Source organism: Mercenaria mercenaria, chromosome 10, assembly GCF_021730395.1.
Source record: "Mercenaria mercenaria strain notata chromosome 10, MADL_Memer_1, whole genome shotgun sequence".
Classification (NCBI taxonomy): Eukaryota; Metazoa; Mollusca; class Bivalvia; order Venerida; family Veneridae; genus Mercenaria; species Mercenaria mercenaria.
The window spans coordinates 8,561,298-8,587,170 of record NC_069370.1 but is presented as its reverse complement, the minus strand read 5'-3'; the positions used below and the strand labels follow the sequence as shown (position 1 = coordinate 8,587,170).

General features: G+C 34.6%; 3 protein-coding genes across 3 annotated transcripts in view; 2 read left to right on the top strand and 1 right to left on the bottom strand.

The window, feature by feature from the left end:
- LOC123560006 (putative gamma-glutamylcyclotransferase CG2811) overlaps positions 1-25,873 on the top strand; it is a 171,132-nt gene that overhangs the window by 50,038 nt on the left and 95,221 nt on the right. The window lies entirely within an intron of this gene.
- Positions 514-16,025, bottom strand: LOC123560013 (aspartyl aminopeptidase-like). Its single transcript, XM_053516691.1, is given in 13 exon segments — positions 514-817; positions 1,976-2,133; positions 4,426-4,506; positions 4,736-4,813; positions 5,619-5,726; positions 6,455-6,516; positions 6,519-6,553; positions 7,325-7,449; positions 10,487-10,612; positions 12,679-12,792; positions 13,214-13,302; positions 13,940-14,015; positions 15,859-16,025. Coding segments are annotated over 13 exon segments (1,359 nt in total). The 5' UTR covers positions 15,862-16,025.
- Positions 16,124-25,873, top strand: part of LOC123560012 (PP2C-like domain-containing protein CG9801) — a 34,600-nt gene continuing 24,850 nt past the window's right edge. Inside the window, exon 1 of the mRNA XM_045352224.2 lies at positions 16,124-16,546. Within this exon, the coding sequence (XP_045208159.2) occupies positions 16,542-16,546 (5 nt within the window). The 5' untranslated portion in view covers positions 16,124-16,541. The remainder of the gene's footprint in view (positions 16,547-25,873) is intronic.

The window sequence follows — 25,873 nt, the reverse complement described above, 5'->3', positions numbered from 1 at the left end:
AAATGAGGTTAACAATGGGAACTTATCAAACATATCAGATGCCATTCAAAACCTACCCGTACACCAACTTTAATAATGATTAGAGCAGCTGCCAGCACACTTAGAAAGACGATTAACAGGCACATCTCTACGGATGAGATTGCATGTCCTGATGGCTGTGAGAAGCTGCTTTTATATCAACATGTTTTCGGCAATACCACAAATTGTGCTGTGACATGATATGGACCAATGTTGATTCACAACGGTGAATATTCCTAACAATAAAATTCCATGAAAATTAAGGTAAAGTAATTAAAAATTGCCAAGATATTGTGCAAATTCAATTTTCAAACAAAATAAGACAGGCAATAAATAATACTTACCAAGAAATATTTTTTGGGGGATAATCTTAACATTATTTCTGATCTCCATATAATATTCAAGAGCCATATTTAGAAAAAACCAACATATTCCAGTAACACCCAAACTTTCATAACCATCATTCAAAAATCAAAGCTAAAATGATATATGAAACTACAACAAACCATGTCTCTGTATCTCTTGATTGTATCTTAATACAGGCCAGTCTTTAAAAGGCTCATTCACTTGAATGGCAAAACCTAAAATGATGTATGTAGGTCCCTTGCAATAAAAGCTACAAAGATTATTGATACAGAAAGAAGGCAACATAGTTACCTGTAACGGTATATCAGCCATTCTTCCTACCTCCCTCAGTATAGTATTTGTGATAGCAGTGGAAGCGTAACGTTGGTTACCGTTGATCTTGACAACTATACCCTTGTGAAACCCTGGCTTGTGATTACTCTCATGTTTATCACTGTTGAAAAAAAATCTTACATATATATACCAAAAACATTTTTTTTTCTAGTTGTGTGCATAAATATTTTCTTGGCAATTCTATGTGACATCTGTTTTTGTTGGAAAGTGCTATACTGAATGTAAACTTGTTTTCTATTGATGTTTTCCAATGTGTACATTCTATCACAAGACCTGACATCTAAACTTTTCCTCTGGCACTGTTTCTTGTTTTTTTGCTTTATTTGTTTGGTTACATCATTTTAACATCACACTGATGTAATTTAGGTCAGGCGGTGACTTTCCCAGTTTTTCATGAAGGAGGAATACCCCAAGTACCCCTTCAGGCATTATTTCAGGCATGGGCGGGTACCTTGGTAGAACCACTAACCTGCCGTAAGTCAGTTGGTTGGCTTCCTAACATGAAGCACTCTACACTCCAGGAGATGTTTTTAACCTACATCGATGAGTGGCAAGTGATTGGACGTCAGCAACTTTAACCATGCCGCAGAGGTCCCATACTGTTTGGTTTTATATTGCACTGACATAACAGTTCAGGTCATACAGCAACTTTCAGTGTCCTGTGGTGCTGGCTAGTGCCAGAAATAATGCCTCAATCCAGTGGTCAAGGGTTCGAATTCACATCCAGCCACTAGAAATTTCTGTGATACTCTTGGATGTCGCCCATCTAGCTAAGATGTCAGCACTGGTTCTTCCCAGCTTGTACTTGCGCTACACACCAGGCACGTTGAAGCACCAGGACTGTCTATTTGAAGAGAAACTGTGAAATCATTAATATTCGTGGGGGACTAATTTTCGTGAATTTCATGGTCGAGTAATTCCACGAAATTTAATTCCAACGAACATGTAAATTTCCCATTCATTTTATGTTTAAAAGTTGAAATCCATGAATTCATATCCCCATGAAATTGCCCTTTTGACCAAAACCACGAAATGCTTGTATTTAAAAGATTTCTCTCTCTATGCTGGGGGGTTTCTCTAGCTTTTTCCCTCTAGTAGTAGTAGTGTCAGATCCTCTGTGTCTCTACTGGTAGAGAATATGGCACCCAAAGTGGCTGACTTTGTATATAAAGCGATTGAATGCTTTTGTCATAAATAAGGCGCTAAATAAAACTAGCATATATAATATATTTTACCTAACAACCCAGTATTATTTTACCTGTAGTTAGGATGTATGGCGTGAGCTTGGTCTGCACTGATCATGTAAGACTTTGGAATGGCTTCCTCAAATGCGGTCTGGGACCCGCCACTACTGAGACGGCGTAGAACATATTCCTGGAAACTGGAACCAGCTCCCTGTGCACTCTCTGAGCCAACCTTCAAGGTTAAGAACCAATCGTTTATTATGTTTTATATGACATTTTATGTCATTTTAAATGCAAAATATAATCATTCATAATTCATAAAACCTCTCTACTTTGTCAGTTAATAATATATTTATAATAATACAAAATTAAGCTCTTTCCCACCGATGATAAATTTCAACTTTATTCAACTTCATTTACACCATGATCTAGATAATATTATGTACACCAGAACATTTACAAGTTGCTTCCTCTAGACAGATGTGGCTTCAGAAAACAAACCATAATCCATCGAATCATGAAACTTTTATAAAAGCTTTACTGTATCACAGACAACATAAAATACACCAGTGCCCATATTCATCCACATTTTAAGTTTAAAACTTAAGACTGGATTTAAAATGCTAAAATTCTTTTTCCTCTGTCATTGTTAAACCAGCTCAAGATACTGATAAATCATGGTGTAAATGTGTATTCTGCAGCTACTGAAAGGACTGCATATTTCAATGGTATAACTATGCTATAAACAAAAGTATGGCCAACAGAATATTTACAATTCTTAAATCTAATTTTCAAACTTAAAGGACAAGGAATAACTTATAATAAGTTTTCATATGATAGCCATCCACGACCCTTTCATAACTATGAAAGAATTTTCAAAATCTGACCACTAATGAAAAATATATTGCAGTTTGAAATTTAAGAAAATGGTTGATCATGGAGGCAGCCATTTTAGAGAGTTTATGATGTCATTTATACACTGCTGAATTCTTTATTTATCAAACAACATTTTAAATAGATTACTTTCCAATGTTGCTCGAGTGTAAGATGTAAAACATGGTGATTTCTTTCATTATAGAAAAAGTAGAACAAGAACACCGCCTTGCGGGTGCTGACGCTCATCTGATTTTTTTTGTGTAATAGAAATATTGTCCTACCAACGATTTTCTAAGTATAAAATGGGCCATCATTCTTGCAAAAAGCAGGATAGAGTTATGTTTCTTGATGTACAGTGTCCACTTATGATGGTGAAAAACTGTTGCAAGTTTTAAAGCAATAGCTTTGATAGTTTATGAGAAAAGTCAACTTAAACATAATACTCAACCAAGAAAATGATTTTCTAAGTCCAAAAGGGGCAATAATTATTGCAAAAAGCAGGATGGAGTTATGTTGCTTGCTATACAGGGTCAGCTTATGATGGTGAACAAGTGTTGCAAGTTTCAAAGCAAAAGCTTTGATAGTTTAAGAGAAAAAGTTGACCTAAACATAAAACTTAACCAAGAAATCTGATATTTTCTAAGTCCAAAAGGGGCCATAAATCTTGCAAAAAGCAGGATGGAGTTATGTTTCTTGCTGTACAGGGTCAGCTTATGATGGTGAACAAGTGTTGCAAGTTTTAAAGCAATAGCTTTGATAGTTTAGGATAAAAGCTGACCTAAACATAAAACTTAACCAAGAAAACTGATTTTCTAAGTCCAAAAGGGGCAATAATTCTTGCAAAAAGCAAGATGGAGTTATGTTTCTTGATGTACAGGGTCTGCTTATGATGGTGAACAAGTATTCCAAGTTTCAAAGCAATAGCTTTGATAGTTTAGGAGAAAAGTTGACCTAAACATAAAACTCAACCAAGAAATCTGATATTTTCTAAGTACAAAAGGGGCCATAAATCTTGCAAAAAGCAAGATGGAGTTATGTTTCTTGCTATACTGGGTCAGCTTATGATGGTGAACAAGTATTCCAAGTTTCAAAGCAATAGCTTTGACAGTTTAGGAGAAAAGCTGACCTAAACATAAAACTTAACCAGGCAACGCCGACGCAGACGCCGACGCCGACAACCGCTCAAGTGATGACAATAACTCATCATTTTTTTTCAAAAAATCAGATGAGCTAAAAATGATTTTACAGAAGTAAGTAAATACAGTTCAAATATATATCTGGAAATTTAGTAAATCCCTCATTTTGTTTGATGTTGTAATGGAAACAAAACAGTCGCCATTTTGATCAATTATTGAAATGTTCATAACTTTCTCATTTTAAGGTCGATTTTGAAAATTCTTTCACTTCTTCAAGTAGTTTAAGAAATTCTAGCAGACGGAAATTACAAAAGAACAACATTGCCTTTCCCTTTAAAACATTCAAGAATATGGCTCCTGGGCTCACAGTCAATCAATATAAAATATGTGAAAGACTAAAGCTAGGGTTTTTAAGGACATATCGTTACAGTCAGATTTGATTTGAATTTAATCAAACTGAGTTTTACTCTAGGAGTATAGGGAAGAGTAATTAGAGAGCACTAGGTGTTTACCTCCTCATTATCAAAGAGACTGATCATTCTAATGTTGCTGTCATCATCCAGTGTCGAGCTGCTGCAAGATTCTATCAGACCCTGAAATAACAACATGACACACACAAGCGTTAAGGACTGATTTTTTGTGTATTATTCATCCATTGTTATTTAAAAGACCCGCTTACTCAAATTCAAAATTTTAGTCCTAACATCTCATTTGTCAATTTGTATATATTTGAGTTCAGGCGATCAAATAAGTGGCATATTTTTTTTATCTATTTAATATTCAACCTTCACAATATTACATGTGAGAATGACAATATCTTACCACTACAGCAGTATAGGCATTCAGCAGGTTGTCCAACCTCGGAGAGAAAATAAACTCCTCCAGTACACCTCCTATAACCTGAAAATAAATACAAACATGTATTTAACTTGTCAATAAATCTCTAGTAATGCTACTCTAACCTTTAGCCTGCTGGCTGCAAGTGATTCTGCCTTTGCGGCAAGTGCAGACCAAAATCAGCCTGCACACCTTCAAATAATAAGTGTTACTGCCCAAATTGAATGATGGACCAGTCCATTTTGAAATTTAGCAGGGTAAAGGCTAATTTAGAAACTACTGATGACGGCTGTTCGAACAGCAGAGTTCCAAAATCTGATCACAATCTTTGCTTAAAATAGGCAAATGTCCAGAGTGAAATTCAAGTGTCCTACAAGTGCATGAAGTCTGAGTAGTCAAACTCTAAATTAAATACAAGAAATTCATTTATTTCTTCAATTCCACTGAAGGACATTTCTCGTAGTTTCCACTATATATCCTTCTGTGCAGTTTTGTGTTAGACTGAATAAAAGAGCATTGGTAATCAGATACACTTTTTAAATTGTAACTGTGAAAACTATTACCATTACGTATGATTCATTGTTTAGACAATTAAATGTAGCATATATATCAGAACAGATACTGCACTGAATAAGATATTTCTTTATGTTTAAAGCAGAGTCCCAACCTCTCCATTCATAGTCTTCTGCTCTACCTACTAAACTAACTAAGTAGGCACTTTTGAAATAAAATTCTTCCTAGGTGAATTTATGTCACTGAAACTTGCCAGCAATCCTTATCTTACAATTCCTTAAAGGAAATATAACTGAAGAGTAACTATTCAAAATTTGTCCAAACATCAATAATTTAAGTAAAATATGTTACTCACACCAGGTTGAGTGTCGGCAAGGTGAAGGTCAAAATCCATCAGCTGATCTGGTTCTACCTTCAGTTCCTCACACAACAGCTGTACCAACAGGGGCTGATGCTTGTCCTTCTGTAAATAAATTGTCATTCTAAAATCTCATAAAGCAACAACTGCTGTAAAACACTAACATAAAAAAGCAACTTTTAAAAGCAATGTTACTACAACAGAAGTGAAGCGATAAATTATTGATTTCACATTACCTGCTACTGTATATAAAATTTTCTCTCAGGTTGTTTAAATAGGCTTCATATAATGGCAAATTCATACAGTCAAACTTGACAAGCGAACTCTATTGTCACAAATTCTGTTCAATTTAAGCTAAAACTACAGCCCAACCTAAAGGCTTCAAGTTATTTTATTTCAAAAAATGTTAATTGTTTATTAAAACTGATGAAGATACTGTTTAATCATTTTAAGATTGTTTTAATGTCAATTCTTAACAATCCATCAGTTTTATAGGTGCTTCTACAAAAAAAATTCTGTAAAACAGAATCTGACTAAACCTTGATTTTTCGAAATTTAAGACATACTTATAAAATTTGACCGATAAAAAAAAAGACAGGATCAGTACAAGACCTGTGGTCTTTAAAACATACCGTGTATGAACTTTAGGACTGTATGTGAAATACGAATAGTGTTATAATCAAAACAAAGACTTATCACCAAGACATTTTAACCAGTTTTTTTTATTACCATCTAACAGATTCTAAAACCAAATGTCTTTCTACATTAGTTTGCCTTATATGCATCATTTTCTAAATAGGTTTTACATGTACGAGACAACTATTGAACTAAACCTGTGTCTGTTGAGCATTTTCTGTTGCTTCACTGTCTGGTGTACCAGGACTGTCACCACCCCTAGTTGAGACTGAACTTCTGTTGCCAAAACTGGACATCTGAAAAGAAAAGGTTCCATGACAAAGTGAGAAATAACAAAACTTCAAACTTCTATCTCCTATGGAGATTTGAGCCGCACCATGAGAAAACCAACACAGTGGCTTTGCGACTAGCATGGATCCAGACCAGCCTGGGCATGCGCGCAGTCTGGTCAGGATCCATGCTGTTCGCTTTCAAAGCCTATTGCAATCAGAGAAACCGTAAGGGAACAGCTAGGTTTCTGACCAGACTGCGCGGATGCGCAGGCTGGTCTGGATCCATGTTGGTCGCAAAGGCACTATGTTGGTTTTCTCATGGCGCAGCTCATTTAAGTAAAAAATCATTGTTCTTTTAAACAAGAGGTCCACTCTGGTGTTAAGTTCACCCGACATTTTACTTTGAATACAGAATGTATGTCATGACATACTGCATCATGCAGGGTTTATGATAAGATGTTGCTTAATAAAAGACTTCCTACTTTTCCTATTGTTTTTGTTGGGTTTAATGTCACACTGACAGAAATCTAGGTCATACAACAACCTGCCAGCTTTTGATGGTGGAGGAAGACCCCAGGTGCCCCTCAAGGCATTATTGCAGATATCTGCAAGTAAAATGTTGACAATCCCAAACTACAATGGATATTTTTTCAGATGGCTGCTTTACCTATCCTGTGAACCATTTCTGTGTTTACTCAATCTGGTTAAAATTTGTTTGTTAATAAAAACTGTTTGAAGCTGCCTTGAAGAGGCTTGCCATCCCCTAAAACTTACGCTGGTATCAAATAAACTTACACATTAGTTTCCTTGTTAGGTGAGAATTTTTCATTGTGATCCCTTTGTAGATGTATAGCAATATGGGGAACTCTCAATATAGGCCTCTCTACATGTACAAGTCTGTGTTCTATCTTGTTATCAACCTAAAACAGGATAACACAATATAACTTTACATGTATAGCAATAAGGGGAACTCTCAACATTGGTCTAAATACATGTACAAGTCTGTGTTCTATCTTGTTATCAACCTAAAACAGAATAACACAATATAACTGTACATGTATAGCAATAAGGGGAACTCTCAATATTGGTCTAAATACATGTACAAGTCTGTGTTCTATCTTGTTATCAACCTAAAACAGGATAACACAATATAACTTTACATGTATAGCAATAAGGGGAACTCTCAATATTGGTCTAAATACATGTACAAGTCTGTGTTCTATCTTGTTATCAACCTAAAACAGAATAACACAATATAACTTTACATGTATAGCAATAAGGGGAACTCTCAACATTGGTCTAAATACATGTACAAGTCTGTGTTCTATCTTGTTATCAACCTAAAACAGAATAACACAATATAACTTTACATGTATAGCAATAAGGGGAACTCTCAATATTGGTCTAAATACATGTACAAGTCTGTGTTCTATCTTGTTATTAACCTAAAACAGGATAACACAATAAAACTTTACATGTATAGCAATAAGGGGAACTCTCAATATTAGTCTAAATACATGTACAAGTCTGTGTTCTATCTTGTTATCAACCTAAAACAGGATAACACAATTTATCCTGTCACTTGCAGTATTTACAACCCGATATCATGGTGCCGTATATCTTTCTTGATATACCGTCAGTTGACACGTGACCAGTGATATACGGTCAGTTAATCATGTGACCTTATGATCGATATTGTTGTCATAAGAAATTTTGCATTGAAACCATCACCATTGTGTTGGAAATGTCCGAACTAAGAAAATGAGTGGTCAAATAATGAGTTTTTATTCAAAAACGAAGAAGTTATTGCGATTTTGTCGGTGATTACGTTATTATGTAAGTGACGTCATTACGAATATGACGTCATTAAAACGGTTGTCGCACACTTATTTTTTAAAATTAAATTGCTAAATATCGGAAAATGAAGTAATGACAAGATAAATAGAATAAAAGGTTAGTGCCTAAGATGGAGAAAGTTTATCTGGCTCGGCTCCGGACGTTATCAGGTTCGCCTTCGGCTCACCCGATAACCTCCTCCACCTCGCCAGATAAACTTTCTCATCTACGGCACTAACCTATTATTCTCTATATAACTTTACATGTATAGCAATAAGGGGAACTCTCAATATTGGTCTAAATACATGTACAAGTCTGTGTTCTATCTTGTTATCAACCTAAAACAGGATAACACAATATAACTTTACATGTATAGCAATAAGGGGAACTCTCAATATTGGTCTAAATACATGTACAAGTCATTGCTCTATCATAATCTTGTTATCAGTGTAACAAGGGATAAACCAATACAACTTTTCATGCACAGTGACCAAATATTGGTCTCACTGTTATCAACCTAAAACAAGATAACATCAACACATCATTATCACTGACGGTAGTATGAGGTTTTTTTATGTTAAGCTTACCTTGTCTGGCATGCCCCTTTACAGGTAAATCTCTGTCTAAACATGTCTATACATTTTTATCAAAACACAGAAAAATGCCACTTATCCTAGTTCTGGCTACCATAACTTAACTGATGCTATTTTTATATTCTGATGGTCGCGTCCAGTAAGTTATGGCGTAACCCCATTTGTTTACCTAACCAGGTCGAACCGCAACATCGGCGCACTGACTCCCTAGAGAAACTGATGACGTCATATGAAGTTCATATCACATGGTTATTTTTGAAATTCAGAATCAATTTTTTTTTATATTTAATGAACTTAATTGACTAATAAATAAGAATATTTAACAAAATTCATAAAATCATACCACAGAAGGTTCACATTCACAAAAATTTCCACAAATAATGATTCTTGACCGCTAGATTTGTTTTCAAAATGAAGAGTACCTCGATCATGTGACAACTGCAATGGTGGGCAAAATATTGCAGACAGCGGTGCCCATTTGAAACTTTTGATTATAACTTGTTTTCAAGTGGTGTTGCATGGTTCATTTTACGCCACATCAAAAGAAAAATGGATAAAAGATAAATTAAATTAAAAGGTGAGTAATTAAAAGGTAAGTCTGTGGCATCTGATTTGATGAAATTATAGCGTGACAGACTTCTTGCATGATTTCTGGTTAGGTTTCTATACGGGGTTCGTTTTAGCTCAGAGATCCACAACAGCATATAACATCTCTGAAGCTGAATTATTTTAGCTACACTTATCCAAGTACTCATTTTCACAAGTTCTTGTACAAGTCTGTATACAGAAGTTCTCTGTCAAACAATGTACAGAATAATGCTCACAATTACACTGAAAACCACTACCAATCCAGTGTACAGTCAAACCGGTATTAAGCAGTCAGTTAAGCCAGCTACAGAACAAAAGGTTAAGCTGTCTGGCTGCTGAAGGTAAGTTTATGTTTATTTATTTATTTATTTATTTATTTATTTATTTATTTATTTATTTAGATCTCATCGGCATGACATAAGTATGCACAATATATTGAAAGAAAACCACAATAAAATTCATGTATATGCACTGCCGCCACTCTAGCAGAGTTATAAGAGATCATTTATGTTATATTGTATACATAATTTCTACATTTACCAATGAATTTACATAAAATCACTTATCTAAAATCATAGATCAGGTGGCCACTAAAGCAGGTTCAACTCTACTCTGCCCAACCACTACATGTCCCTTTGTAGAAAGATCTGTGTAAAACCATGCATGACAAATATTCTTACCTTAGCACTGCCGGAATGTGCATTCAGCTTGACCAGTACACAAACTCGTTACTGTTATATCTCTGTCAAACCATGTTTGCTATATACAATACCCTAATGCTATATCTAACATGTACTAAGAAACCACTACCATACCATATACTCATCTTGACCAGTACTCAGCCTCCAACTGTAAGATCTTTGTGAAACCAGGCATTCCATATACCATATGCTCACTCTACATATAACATCTACAAACTATTACAATAACATATACTCACTTTAACCAGTACACGACCTCCTACTGTAAGATCTCTGTCAAACCAAGTATGCCATATACCACCTCCGTAACATTCAACACCAACCATGTGGTAACCACATTTATTCAGCTTGGAGACTGGCTTCACCTACAAAAATAATATTACCAAAAATGAGTATTTCGAAGAATAGGAGAAATACTAATCTTTAAATATTCAAGAAACAAGAGGGGAGGGCCACAATGGCTCTAAGTTGCTCATCTGAAACTGACTATTTGACCTTGAATATACATGTATGTATGACAAGCTCAATCATGAATGGTAACAACTGTGCTTAGTAGTATAAAGAACATAAAACAGGTCATGTGTCTCCGCAAATCTGAGAGGTCCTTACACAAATGCTACAGACAAAATCAAATGAAGATCCACTGGAAAAAAGTCATTTAAAATTATTTCTACTTTTAGATAAAGCATCTGCTTAAATGGGCCAAGTGCATTTCACAGAGGACTTTATAAGAATGCAACAGACAAAGTATGAGGAAACCCATTAAGCATTTCAACAGTAGAAGTTGTTAAAAGGTTTTTATATTTTTAGCTCTAGCAGTATGTAAAAGGGGCCAGGTGCCCATCTGAATGTTTCAAATTTTAGCGAGGACCTTACAATGATGTTACAGACTGAGTCTGACCAAGATCCATCAGGTGGTTCATGAGAAGAAATCATCTAAAGGTTTTCTACTTTTTAACACTAACAGCCCCTATAAGGTGCCAAGCACCCCAAATAGAACAATGTTTAACTAATGCTATAGACCAAAGTTGATGAAGAGTCATCAAGCAGACAACTCTTTAAAATTGAGTTCAACACTAAATAATTTAAACTAATTAAGAAAAGGTAGATAAAACTTGAATTTCCCTATGATATTTGAAACTGGTGTTGTTCTGACAAAAGGCTTTGAATATGACCACTTCATCATTATAATAAAATGCATTCATTCAGTTATACTCCAGTTTTTTAACACCTATATTTACAAAATACAATTTAATTCATTTTATCATCTTACCATGCTGTCATTCTCTTGTAATTTTTGGTTGCAGGTTTATCCCGCTACCAAAGTTAAAGTGTATTTCTGACAATCATATCATCTTTATTTGATTCCAAATCACACCCAAATGTTCATGTGCTACACAAAATAGTCCCATTCATGAACAATGCGGATGAATTATCAATGAACAAGCAGTTCTTATTCAACCTGTATCCACTCACACTGACCATTTAGATTATATAAGATCTATCAATGATTAGGTATTCCAGCCCATGGTTACATCACAAACTGGGTCAGGCAGAGTTCATCGTAGATATGAGGCACATTAAATTTGTATTTGTTTCTCATTCATGTATAGTCATAGACTGGCATTTAAACAGAAAATAAATCTACAAAAAAAAACCCCGCAACCATCAGACATTTCAAGGCTTTGATTTGAATAGGTGAAATTCTGCCAACATTCCAATTTTATTGGAAGTATTTTTGCACCATGAATGAAATCATTTATCAGTACATATCTGACTTTTCAGGTTACCCTTTACCTGAATTTCAAACAAGAACCGAAGTGCAATGTTACCATAAAATACTGTACCGGTAGTCGAAAAGTTTGAGTAGAAAAAAATATAACAATTGTGTAAGGTAATTCAAAGCTTAAAATTGTCCAGAAGTGAGATAGCAATGAGCAGAACCCTACCTAAACAAGAGCTGTCACTAGTGGTGACAAATGCCCCCGCAGCGCCTTGACCTTTGACCACGTGACCCCAAAGTCAGTACTACTAGTGTTCTTGTACTCAATAAGTACTATCAGCATGTGAAGTTTGAAGGTCCTGGGTGCAGTGGTTTGCGAGTAAAGTGCCTTCATGCAAAAAGTTAACGTTGTGACGAATGAACGAACGGACAGACAGTTGAAAACTAATATGCCTCCCTTCCGGGGCATAAAAATAAATTTCATCAAACATTAAATAACAAACAGTCAAACTTGCTCCACAGACTTGGTTCCTTAAGAGCCAATTTGCAGTAACAGACCACTTTTTCAGTTCCTTTATGGGTTTTAAAGAACAAAATATGTTGTATTAAGAGACCAGTTTTGTTAAGAGACCACTTCTGGTCTTTGCTTTTGATGGTTTCATGATGCAAGTTGCTCTATATATCACAGTAACAGGAGAGACTACAAACCTTCAAACAGGGACTATCGGTGTGTGCTCCCACAATACTGAACCCATTTCCAGCTTTGAACTTTCCACCCACAGCAAACGCTATAATTGTTGACTGGTTCTTCGTAACAAAATACTGAAAAAAAACAAACACAATTATTTCAAGGCCTTTATGCAAAACAAATCCAACATTATTTTCATTTTTTTTTCACAAGACACAAAAATCTGTTTAATTCCACTTGATATGGAGCTATAACAAACTTTCAAAGCAATTTATGTGCACATTAAAATTATACAGCAACAAATTTAACGAGGATCTAGCACTAATTTTAAAAGTATAGTCAGTCTGCAAATTTCCCAAAGAACTCAAATACATTAGACTTATACAGTCAGTCAACAAACTTCCAGAAACCTGACACATACAGTACAATATGTAAGTCCACAAACTGCCAAAAGAACTCAAATACATTAGAATTAAGCAGTCTGTTCATAAACTTTGCAAAGACCTCACATATCATACACATTTTACTAATGTATCAACAACATGATTACTTTACCTTCTGTTTAGGTTGAACCTCCCAGTGGTCAGCTTCTCTGAGTTCATTAAAACCTGCAGCCACAAGTCTCTTCTTCACTTCATCCACAGCTGTATACATAAAACATGATTTTTAGCCGAGCACAGACAACTTTGTCATATTGTATGCTTTTGCACAGTCAAAATAAGCAATGTTTGTTTTAAACAAACTATAAGGGTAAGATAACTGGAGCTGTTTTCCATCTATACTGTAGCTGAGAACTGGCAAAATGGTCTGAAATACTTTCGACCAATCATGCCTGGGGATAATTAAAAATGTAATTGTAATTACTTGCAATTAAATTACATTTCCTGAGTAACTGAATGTAATTTGTAATTGTATATTTTTAACTAAATGTAATTGTAATTTAATTGATATAAACATACTGAATCACACTGTTAAAAATTGTTTGATACAAACTCAAAAAGTTCTCTTCGTGTTTAAAAGAACATTTTCACTGAATTAAAGAACCATTTCATATGACATGTCCATGGCTGACATTTTGATACAAATGTATCATTTTTCATTGTAAAATAACTGAACATCAGAATCTATTGTGAGAACTTTGGTCAGAGACCACAACTACAAATACTTTATCTCATTTTGAGCCAATGTTACAGTGCATCTGGCAACCTAGTGCTTTTTTGCCTAATATACATGTATGTAGTTAATAGTGAAATTGTGACCACAGAAAAACAAACAAGTTACCATGGTATGGTGATGGTGATTTGTTCACAAAGTTCAAGAACTGTCTTGCAGAAGACAAGATGACCTCTTTGCTGCTCTGTAAAGAAATAATAAATTTTGGTCACTTTCTCTAAAATCTATTACAAATCTACATCTTGTGTATATAAACATGAGAAAAAAGTTTAGAATCTGAAAACATATTTTTAACAGTAATAATTATATGCAAACAAAATGAAGGTTAAAAAAAACTTGCTAGGCAAATGTAATAACTGGTAATGTCTTATTACCAGCAGTCTGTTCAACTGTATTAGAATATCATCATGTCTAAGTATACTTTAAATAAGAGCTGTCAGAACAGACATTTTGTTGCCTGATAGTGAAATAGGGCATATCTCTGGAAACTATAGCTTTAACTAGAGTGATTGTTATGTTCGATGTGGATGATATGTGACAACAGTAAAAGTTCCAGTCAAATCCATTTAGTAATATCAGATTCGCAGTGAAAACTTTAATCTGATATTCTAAGGAAAAAGGGGGAAAATTGATCTTTTGGGGGAAAATTTTCCGAGGGGAAGATGCTGACTCTCGGTGTCACTTTCTTAGTAAGAAAAAAAACTCTGGGGTATTTAAAATACTGTATGATTTTCAGGACTTAAAAATGTGCAGATTAGAAATAATACACTGTTTTCCAAAGAGAAAGTAGTAGTCCATGTATTGGAATGGGGCTAAATTTTCAGTTATAGTGAGCTCGAAGAGCAGGCCCAAAGGGCCTGCTCGAGAATCGAGCTTTACGGTAACGCAAGTATACTTTCACACTTGGTGATGGATTTGAAAAGTTTCGTCGGAAGTTTTAAAAAAGCGCACCCTAGGGGACTGGTGCTCACAGGAAGTACTTCTTTCCGGAGTGAATACAGAACTTCATTCAATTGCTAAAAATTATTCATCACTCAACAATAATGAAAGAATGATTTCCAGTTGTTGTCTGAAAAAAATATTATTTGCATTTAAAAGATCAAGCATCGGCCAGAAAATGGAAAAAAATGTCATTAATAAGCAGAAAGAAACAGGAACGCGGTAATGACGTCACCGTGACACCGGCTCCCATAAATTTTGCAACGTATGATATTCACTGTTATAGGCATGGTGACACTAAATGTAGACTTTTTTCAAGCGATTAGGTTCTCCTGAATTCTTGTGACTAGCGAATAGTTTATTTGTGACAAATAAATGATGCATAATATTTTTAGATAATTCCGATTTCTTTGAGCTCGCTTTGAGGCTTTGCCTTAGTTCATATTATTTTTGATTGAATGGGTTCGTAATCTCTGTAAAGAAACTAGGGAAATGTTCCTTTATAGTGGATGAATAAGTCATATTAAAATAAATCAAATACATTCAGCAGAAAAAATGCATTTAACTGCGGACACTTTTGCACAAAAAAACCTGCAGAAGTTGTTAGTGTCAAAATCTAGGACACGACTTTAACACTGCGTAAAACTTTATCAGTAACATCTACATTCAAAAACACAATTGATTTGTCATTCATACACATATTAGAGTTCAAAAACATAATTTTATTCCTGTAAATCAAATTTAAACTAACAAAAAGTGGTGGTTGTTGCTATATAGCATGACTGGAAATTTGCATGTTTGTGAAACTTAAGTGAACTTGAGGGTTACTAGTTAAGTGCATCCTAAAATCAGCTTGGCTGACACTGTTTAAGTCTGAGCAGATTGAACGGTTACAGTTATAACAAATTGCTCAGAATTGAGCTTTAAAAAAAATATTGACAGAACTATCCTTTATGATCAAATTAGAGCGTCTGTATGAGCACGATCGTCTTAAGCTCCTACATTTCATAATATTTACTACAAATACATCATTTTTTCAAGGTGTTTTGTGTTAAACTTTTGAAATATACATATCTTCTTTATTTTACCATTTCAAAATATATAGCCGTTTTCTGGTACAAGACAATATCGGCAAGATTTTTTAGCGGTCCAGCTGACTTTGGACGCTTGCAGGGAATCCCAGGGATATGAAATGAAATGAATAGGTTCGTACAATTTTGCCAGTATGCTCTCAATGGAGCTTTCCTATAAACTAATATTTCAGTTTAAACATCGATTTGGTATTTTTCTATAATAATATTTGTCATTATCTCGAAAATAAGTACAGCATGAAAAACTTTGAAAATATTCAGTACTAGCAAAAGACTTATTTGGAAGTGTTCGGATGTTTACATTGAATCAATTATACTGGAATTGTTATGGAATTATGATAATTATGTTGTAGAAAAAAAAATGACTCACGTGCAATTAAGTTGACTCATTAATTCATTTTTTGTTGTTTTATAGCATGCATAAAGTTGTGCTTAATTTTAAGCCAGAGTTTTTCTTATCAAGTTAGTGGGTTTTTTATGCACAAAACTGTCAGAAGTAAACAAAAATTCAGAATTCTGGCACCAGTCTCCTAGTTTAGATTGCAAAGATAATGTGATGTAATCATGAAGAACTGAACTGTGCAGATAAGATGTTTGACTTCACAAGATACACAATTTTGAAATTTGAAGTATTCAATCAAGTATGCAAGGAATGAATACCAGAGACTGAAGACTGCGAAATGCTGTAAGTTGTGAATCATCTACATTTATTTTTATACTCGGGATTTTCTGTAGTTCTGGCTACCATAACTTAACTGACGCTATTTTTCTGCCCTATTTCGAAGGAGAGGGGTATATTGTTTTGCAGGTGTCAAGCTAGCCTTAATTATAAATGCGTTATTGGGATGACTTAAATTTATTAAATATTATCTGATATTTTATATTTGTCATCCCTCTAAGCCTTACCTGTATCTGCATTTCACTGTTAGGAAAAGGAAGACATTAAAAAAATCCAAAAAAGTCGTAATATACTGTATGAATTGTAGAAACATCAAATGGGTTGAATTTAATTCAAAATTTTAAATAAGAGACTTAAATCTTTGAAAATTGGTGTGACAGGTGCGAGGAGATATCTACCCTGACACCAGTTTCAATAAACAGCAGACTGCTGATGACACTAAATTGCAGAAACAAAACACAATTTATACATTCATAAGGCCAAAATAAAAATATATGTGTGGTTCAGATAAAAATTGACCGATGTCTTCACTCTCGCATCCATTTTCGCATACCAGAGGTCAATCATGGTTCCCCGAGTGAACTTGAGATTTTGATGGACTTACGATGAATGAGAATGTCCCGAATCTTGATTTGTAAATTATACAAAGCCGTACTAGTCGCCACCATCTTAAAAATTGAAAACATACATCGGTATAAAAATAACCGACAATGTAGCGATAAAGTTATAAAAACTTATCGAGTTTTCAATGAATCAATTATAAATGCAAAGCCCTAGTTATCTTTTTATAAAAAAGTTGTCAAATGATTTTATAAGACCGAAATTTAAGCTGAAAGTGCCTGGCCACAAGCATTATACGCCGAAATTTTGAGTTGAAATTTACACAAAATACGTTCGTTCAAATTACATATGACTTTATTGTCGAGACCGCTTGCGGATGCAAAGACATAGTTGTCCAAATGGCTGTTCGGTGTGTGTGCGTGTGTTCGTGTATGCGTCCGTCCAGATTTGTTTGTCCGGACCACAACTTTGACATGCATGGAGCAATCTTGTTTATATTTGTCATGAATGTTAACCTCAGTGAGACGGAGTGTCATACGCAAACCCCAGTTTCCTATCAAAGGTCAAGGTCACAGTTGGAGGTCAAAGGTCATGTCAGATCTTGTCCGGCCCATAACTTTGACATGCATTGAGGAATCTTGTTTATATTTATATAAGGCCACAGTGACCCAGAACATTTAAACCATTTCTGGAGGATAACTTGAAAACTCTTTGGCCTAGGATCGCGAAACTTGATAGGGAGGTTGATCATGACAGCAGATGACCCCCATTGATTTTGAGATCAGTAGATCAAAGGTCAAGGTCACCGTGACCTACAATATCTTTAATCAACAAAAAGAGCTAAATGACATGCACAGGACCAAATTATTGCAAGTAGAATATTGCTTCAATCACTTCTCCCAAATTGCAGGAACATTTGTAACCGAAGCTTATTGCTTAACACTAACAGTTAGGGAAAGGTTTTGGGTAACTGAATAAGTTGAGCACTTAGAAGCTTACATATCTGAAACGAATAGGATATCTTAACGTAGGAAATATTCCAGGGACTGGATATTATTAGTTACACTGCTTGTTGGTGACAGGATACGAGATATAGGCTGTCGAGGAAATCCATATCAGACGAGAGCAAAGACAGATTTTGTAAATTAACAAAGCTACTTACAGTAATCAAAATTCATATCTGAAATGTACTTGCAGGATATGGAATATATCCTGTCTCCATGTGACGTCTATTGACCAATAGAAATGCAAGAAACTTGTAGGAGGCAAGATAAATGTTTATATTCATTTTTAGACAGAATGATTCAGATTGCTTCTTTGGTGACAAAATTTGCATCGATCAGGACTATAAGGACACTTCTCTAATATATTGAGGTAGTACTAAAAACGTTCATAGACCCTTTTCCAGTTGCATATCACTTTTGGTTCCATCCCTGCCCTCTCATAACAGGAGCTAAGCGAGCCACTTTCTAGCTTTTTTATCGGCTATACTTGTACATTTGTAGCTAGGTTTTCTGTTGTGTTTAATTTGTCAAGACTTGTTTTTAGGGATAATGGTAAGTTCTTATGTTACCACAGCATTTAAACTCACATCAGCTTACAGTACAGCCTGGCAGCGCACAACCTTCATAAACCCTGCAACCCTCACAGTACAATTTTTTTGGGGTGGACAGCCGTGGTGGCCGAACATCTGACTTAACCTCGCGTTCATGAACATGGTGGTTTTGTGATGGCCAGACGTGATGAATCACAGTTTTCACACGAGGGACCATGGCGATTGATGTTGTAATTTACAAAGTTACATTCTCCAATTTAATTAGATTCACAACATATTTACAGTGTTAATTCTAGGATGCATGATTGCAAGAATCAAGCTAGATTTTCTGGGTCGTATGCACGACAGGCACATACATCTTTGACTTTAGGCATGCATTCATAAAACTGAAAGCTAAAACACAGCAAAAACAGCACAGTAAAGTTTTTTGCGTAAGTGCAATAATTTGTTGACAAGAATGATTTCCCTTTCGTCATGTGCTGGAGGTAGACATACAGCGCTGGGGATGACTACCAGATGCAGCACTACAAGTAACAGCGCTGTGTCCAAAACACATGACATAGAAGAAACATTGCATTCGAGATATAAAACGTCGGAGATAAATAACATTGCCTTGGGTATATATATAATGCAAGAGATAAATAACGTCGGAGATATATTGCATCAGAGACAAAAAATGGTCTGAGATACACAACTCCAGCGTAGAAATGTTGCCTTTGAAGCTCGTCCATGGCATGTCCGCGTTGCATATGAATAAACGGGTCTACATACTACCTGTACCACATGGAACGGTCTGTGACTAAAACATTAGTGGAGAATTTATGGTGCTTATCTGACACCACTCTCAAAGACTTTTCATTCAGATTAATTTTGATTCATCATGTTTTGTTTACTCCAGGGGCAAGCCTCATTTATAAGGATAGAATTGTGTAGATATTGAAATGTCACTGATATATTAGTGTGGTCAGATATCAGGATGAAGATTTTTCTGTCTTTTTCATGCTGTTCCTGCCTTATATTTGCTTGTCTTAAATTTTCAACATTGATGTGTATTTTTGTACTTTTTAACATAGGGTTTAGGTTGTAAAAATAAGTATCACACTATTAATCGATTTGTTTAAACTTTTAGTATAATATTAACGACATTTTTCATATGTGAAAATTTTCAAAAACAAGTTATTTAGATTTGATGGATATTTTAAAGAGATCGAGGGGCCAGAAGTTTTGAAAAGTGTAAAAGGACACCCGAGTAGGGAGATACATTTTACAGCCGAAACATAGCATTTAAAGACTGCTTTTGTAATTGTAAATAAAACCATGTTAGTACACAGAACACTAATATATAAACTAATAGCTCGTGGGGTAATGAAATGCGCAGCATCCCCAATACCGAGCCCCCCATAACATGCCTTAGCAGAACTTCACACACTCAATTGACTCCAGGATCCCAAACGCCCAGAAAAATTTAACAGCACTGAGCCCAAGTAAAGGGACTTTTTACGGCTACCACACAGCACTTAAAGACTGTTGTAATAGTAAATAAAATATGTATTAAAGAGGATGTAAAATAATAACAGACTCTGTACAATAAAAAACTTTATATTTGTCTAGCTCTCAAACTGGTTTTCTCAAACACCAAATTCGCCATTGACGTTTACCATGTTTACCTGAAAAAATAAATGAATTGCCATTGTTTCTTTTGTGTTTCGAGAAAAAAAGTAAATATTACAACAGTTACTATATATACATAATTCCATAATAATTTTATTAATAAATTAGTAAATGAAAGGTATATATGTAATTCCATAATTAATTAGTAAATGAAAGGTAATTCCATAATTAATAAATTAGTAAATGAAAGGTATATATGTAATTCCATAATTAATTAGTAAATGAAAGGTAATTCCATAATTAACCCTTAGCATGCTAGATAAATTGTCGTCTGCTGGAAATGTCATCTGCTAAAATAGTAAAGTTCATTCAGTTTGCTCCAAAATTGGAAGAAATATTGTCAGAGTAGCAAACAGCTTGGAACCTGATCAGACGCCGATTTAATCGGCGTCTGATCTGGTTCCAAGCTGTTTGCAAAGGCTGTTAAATTCGCCTGCAGCAGGCTAAGGGTTAATAAATTAGTAAATGAAAGGTAAGTAATTCCATAATTAATTAGTAAATGAAAGGTAAGTAATTCCATAATTAATTAGTAAATTTATGAAAGGTAAGTAATTTAATCTCGTATATCAAAAAAGTTTACATTAAATCTTCCTTAAATTTGTAATGAAAATATGAAAGACCCAAGTAAAATGTTTTGAATTTGCTATTTCTATTGAATATATTTATCTCATCAACGGTTGTTAACAACTGGAATAGTTATTATATAATAATTAAAACTGAGTAAGAAACAGATGATAGTAAAACATAATTTGTAACCTTATTGTTAGAAACTGTGCAAATATTAAACATAAAATTTACTATTCAAAAATGAACAGTGAGATCAAACATTTAAACACATGTTAAGGACCTGATAATAAAAATGTTGAAACAAAACAAAGAATGTTACTCGAATTAAACTTTAAAGAAGATACCTACTAAGTATACTATCACTGTTGCAAGCTATAAAAAAAGTAATTCTTTCAAAAAGTATTAAATAAACACCAGGGTTCCTCCGGTTGACCACCAAGGACCATAATGCATTCGTCCAAAGAGCAGTTATCGCTTCCTGTGGCAATCGACCACTTGTAACCACCTGAAATATCTGATATGAACACCTGTTACGGGGATCAATAAAAATGAACACGCTAAATTGAATCGCGGCAAAGGGTATTCAAATGAAGGTTGCTTGCTGGCTGTACTGTACGTTGTACTTGTTTGCTATCTTGCCAACTTTTATTAAATCCATCAAAATAATGGTTCAGATCTGTTATTTTAAATTCAATTACCTCCATTTTCCTTTCATTGTCTGTCACAACACCAGTCACTCTACACTCATAACTGTCCTTTTCATTTTTAATGGCTTCCTGCGCAATAGACATACTGTACGAGTATGCTGCAGTCTCCGTGTTGGAACCAGGATCCACTGCTGACATCAAGTAGGCATTTTCTTCGGTGTGCAAGCTAGTGGTGACAACCGTCGTGTTATGGATATCACTCCACCCATCTTGCATCATGACAGCATCTATCCCCACTGGTTCAGTCTTTATCTTAGTGGTCAATTCCTGATGGACTTTTTCTAGCAAGGGACCACCAATTTCCTCATGATTTGGTGAATGGTAACCTGGACGGAGCATTTCTACAGTCGCTTTCCACACAGGATGATCAGCAGTGTTGAACGGTAGATTACAAGCAAAGAAGAGTTTGGCTATCTGCTCATCTAACTGCTCCCATGTACTGGTATCTGTTGAAGTACCATAGCTACCGGCACTATATTGCTGAAACATAGGTCTTTTAGGTGGCTGCATTGATTCGACCACTGATGGTTGAGCAGATTGTAAACATTCCTCTATCACTTCTTCAATTGGCCTCTTTTCAGCCTTCATGGCAGGTTTGCTAATACCAGGGCATTTTTCTCTGTGTGATCTGAGTCGGATAACTTTAGCACTAACTTCCAAATTACAGTCTTTACACATTGCCTTCAAATTTTTGCCCACTTCTATCACATTATAAAAGTTCCATATTGGGTCTCTGGGTTTCATTATGCAAATTTAACTGAACTAAAATTGTAGAAATTATTCCATAAACTGTAGCAGTAAGTGTTTGATTCACAAGTGAAAAATCTAGTTATTTTTCCTGGTATAAATAATTCAATGAAAAATTGCTCCAAACACCTGGACCCTGTCATTGAAGTTGGATAGCGATTGTCACATTGCCTAATTGACACCATGTCTTACAATATATGTTGCTGGTCACTAATTAGCTGGCAATGAGCCAGTGGTAAAATGAAACAGTCCCAATCAATAATCCCTTTGTATTATTCTCAATGCTTGAACATGGTATCTTCAAGTGTTGAATAAACCAGTATTGACCACCCAAGAGTGACCACAGTATTGATTCAACCAGTATTGACCAGTATTGACTGCTGACTGGGTCAGTATTCATATTGACTGACTTTTTATCAAGGTTGGTTATTTACAGGCTATATCGCCACCTGTATTGATCTAATAATCAAATTGATTTGGTTTTGAACTATTTTAATACCACCTAAATTTTAGATTGTAGGATTGATGTATAACATCAATATTATAGTTTTATATTTCAATGTATTTAATCTTCACCCTGTTAAATTTCTAAAATAGACTGGTGCATCAGTTTGGCAGTACCATTTATTATTTGAAGGGGTGTTCACTGAAATTTTACTGACTGAATAGCGAACAGTGCAAACCATGATCAGCCTGGCTACAGATATAAATGTGAATGCAGTAAATAATACCAGAAAAATGGAAAAGTATTTTTAAAATGAACTTTGAGCTGTGATAATAATGTTACTAAATATTTATATGAAAATGTAACTTTAAAAGAACTTTATACATATCTTTATTCATTTGGAAAGATTTATTGAATTGTAATTAATATTGAAAATTTGATAGCAACTAATCTAATGGAAACACAAATATTGCAGAAAAAAGTTGGTACAGTAGAAGGTGCAAATATAGTGGTATACTAGGCTAGTGCTTAGCCAAACAGATTGTACAAAATAGGGGTGCACTGTGACATACAAGTCGTTTAGTTTTCATAGCATAAAAAGTGCCTGAAAGAGACTAGAACTAAAATTTAATCTAATCTAAATAATCATTTAATGCAGATCGAATATAGAAACACTTTGGGATGAAACTATTCAAAGATAAAGCTCGCATATTTTACTTTAAAGAAAGATTTGTCAACCTGAACAACCATTCATAAGTTTTGAAAGATTTGTTTTCACCTTTACCCTGCTAACTTCTCTTTACTCTAAAATGGACTGGTCTATCATTCAATTTGGGCAATACCATTAATTATTTGAGAGGATGTTCACTGAAAATTTACTGACTGAATAGCGAACAGTACAGACTCATAGGCATTCGGTGCATTTGTTTGGTCAGTAATGGTGATATATAGGATAAAAAAACATTTATAGAGAGTCCAGGACCCAAAAATAAATCCAGCACCCATTGACCTTGAACTTTACCTCATTTTGGAGTTTTGGACTTAAGTTGCTTTGTATCGACAAGGATGCCACCGGGGGCATCAAGCCTTTATTGAACGCAGCTCCTTGTTTTATTTTCAAAAAAAAGTCAAAGGTTACCTGAAAAAATTTTTGGCCTCCTAAAATTCAGGTTTCAAGTGGTAGGTCAAATTCAATAAATTTTAACTGTTTTATAAGATGAATAATAATTATTAAATAAATAACTATTCAAGGCTTTTCTTTCTTCTATACTATGGGCCTCATCCCCTCAGAATTTACATCAGTTTTTATTCCTCTTTGCCAAAATACCTAGCTCTTTTTCCCCAAGGTCCATTGTCTACTTAGTAAAAAAAGGCCTACTATATATATCAATAAATTGTCTTTCGACTGTAAATTATTATGCATCAATTAAATAGAGATATAAAGAATACAATTTTTCTCAGAGGAGTAAGTAGATGCATTACCACTTGAAAGGTCATTATATAGACTGTACTTGTACAATCCTTTGAAGTGGTGAGCTGGACTGATATCTATGTACCAATCAACTCATCCTAATAAATAATTCGAGAGGGGCTTTTGTTACTGAATGAGTCATTGAAAGTCAAGCTACCAATAAGGATAAAATATTGCTGGAATTTAATTTGAATGTATAACTGACCATTATTATGAGTCCCCTTTGATATGCTTATGAAACGGGATGTAGTATGTGTTCACTTGTGGTTGGCTGTGTCCGCAGAAGTTGTCTGCTCTTTAACTTGAGCGTTTAAATTGGTAACAATGTATATGGACATAATATCTTGTGGATTTCTAAGAGGCTTCAGAGTTACGGCCCTTGAATAACTAAAAATAGTAAAAATTGGCAGTTTCTGCTCTCCGACATGAGAAGTTATTACCCGGTGTTCACCATTCTTAGTCACAATGTTTATGGGCATAATATCTGGGACAGTGGGATATGGTCCTTTTGAGTTACTTGTGAAATATGTTATTTTGGTCAAGCCTGGTAACAAGAGTGATAGTCTTTGTTGCTCTGGAGTTATGGCCCTTGCATCATACTCTAATTTAAGAAAATTGAGAATTAGCCTGCTCAATAAGTATTTTAAAATTCAAAATTATTTTGCTGTGACATGCGTATATTGTGACAGTTAATTTACCAGTTTTTTTTTTTATTTGATTGATAAGTTGTTATCTTTATGCAGTGTATTTAAATTACTTTTGAAACACTGACAACAGAAGTTATTCAGTAATTGCCATCACTGGTGTTAAAAGTAACTCACTCACTAACCAATTATTTTTTATCAATTTTTTTGTTGCTGAAACAAAAAAAGAGTTAAAATTCTTTGATGGGCAGACTTTAGAGCACTTTTCAGTGATTTAACATAATGAGTAACGTTTATTACTTTTATCTATGTACCGGTAATAGGTTTTTACAAAACTTGCTTCTAAGATGTCACTTGTACAAGTTATATTATAATTATCCGGTATACATCTTTTTGAAATATCGTCATAGCTTATAGATATCTAAAAAAGTGTTCTAAATTTACTGAAAGTACTCTGGAGTTTCAACATTTAAAGCTTTTTTGTCTTTAATACTGAAGAGTAATCACACGCATGCGGCATTTTATGTCAGGAAGAATGTTCTGTGCCATGCAGACCTAGCGGACATAAATGTTGGACTAGATTGTAGAATACTGCTGGTTATCTTCCATGGCATAATATCAAACATCTGCAGCTGCACTGATAACTTGTACATCTTTCATCACAGTTCTACTTCTGGATAGATTTTTTTGTGATTCATGTAATTCCTAAGAAATTTTAGATAAAAATGCATATCTTTAAAAAAAATGATATGAGAAAAAATACCCATCTGGCTCATCATGATGGCTTATTTTATGATCTGATATTTTAAAGCTGCCGTCCATCAAAAGTTATCACACTGTCCCGAAACGTCTTATCATTTTGACAACATGGTAGTGTACATGTAAATCAGCATTTTCAAAGAAAAAAGTAACTTTATAATTATTTGGCAACATGGATTGTAGATTTATCATATTTGATGAAGACC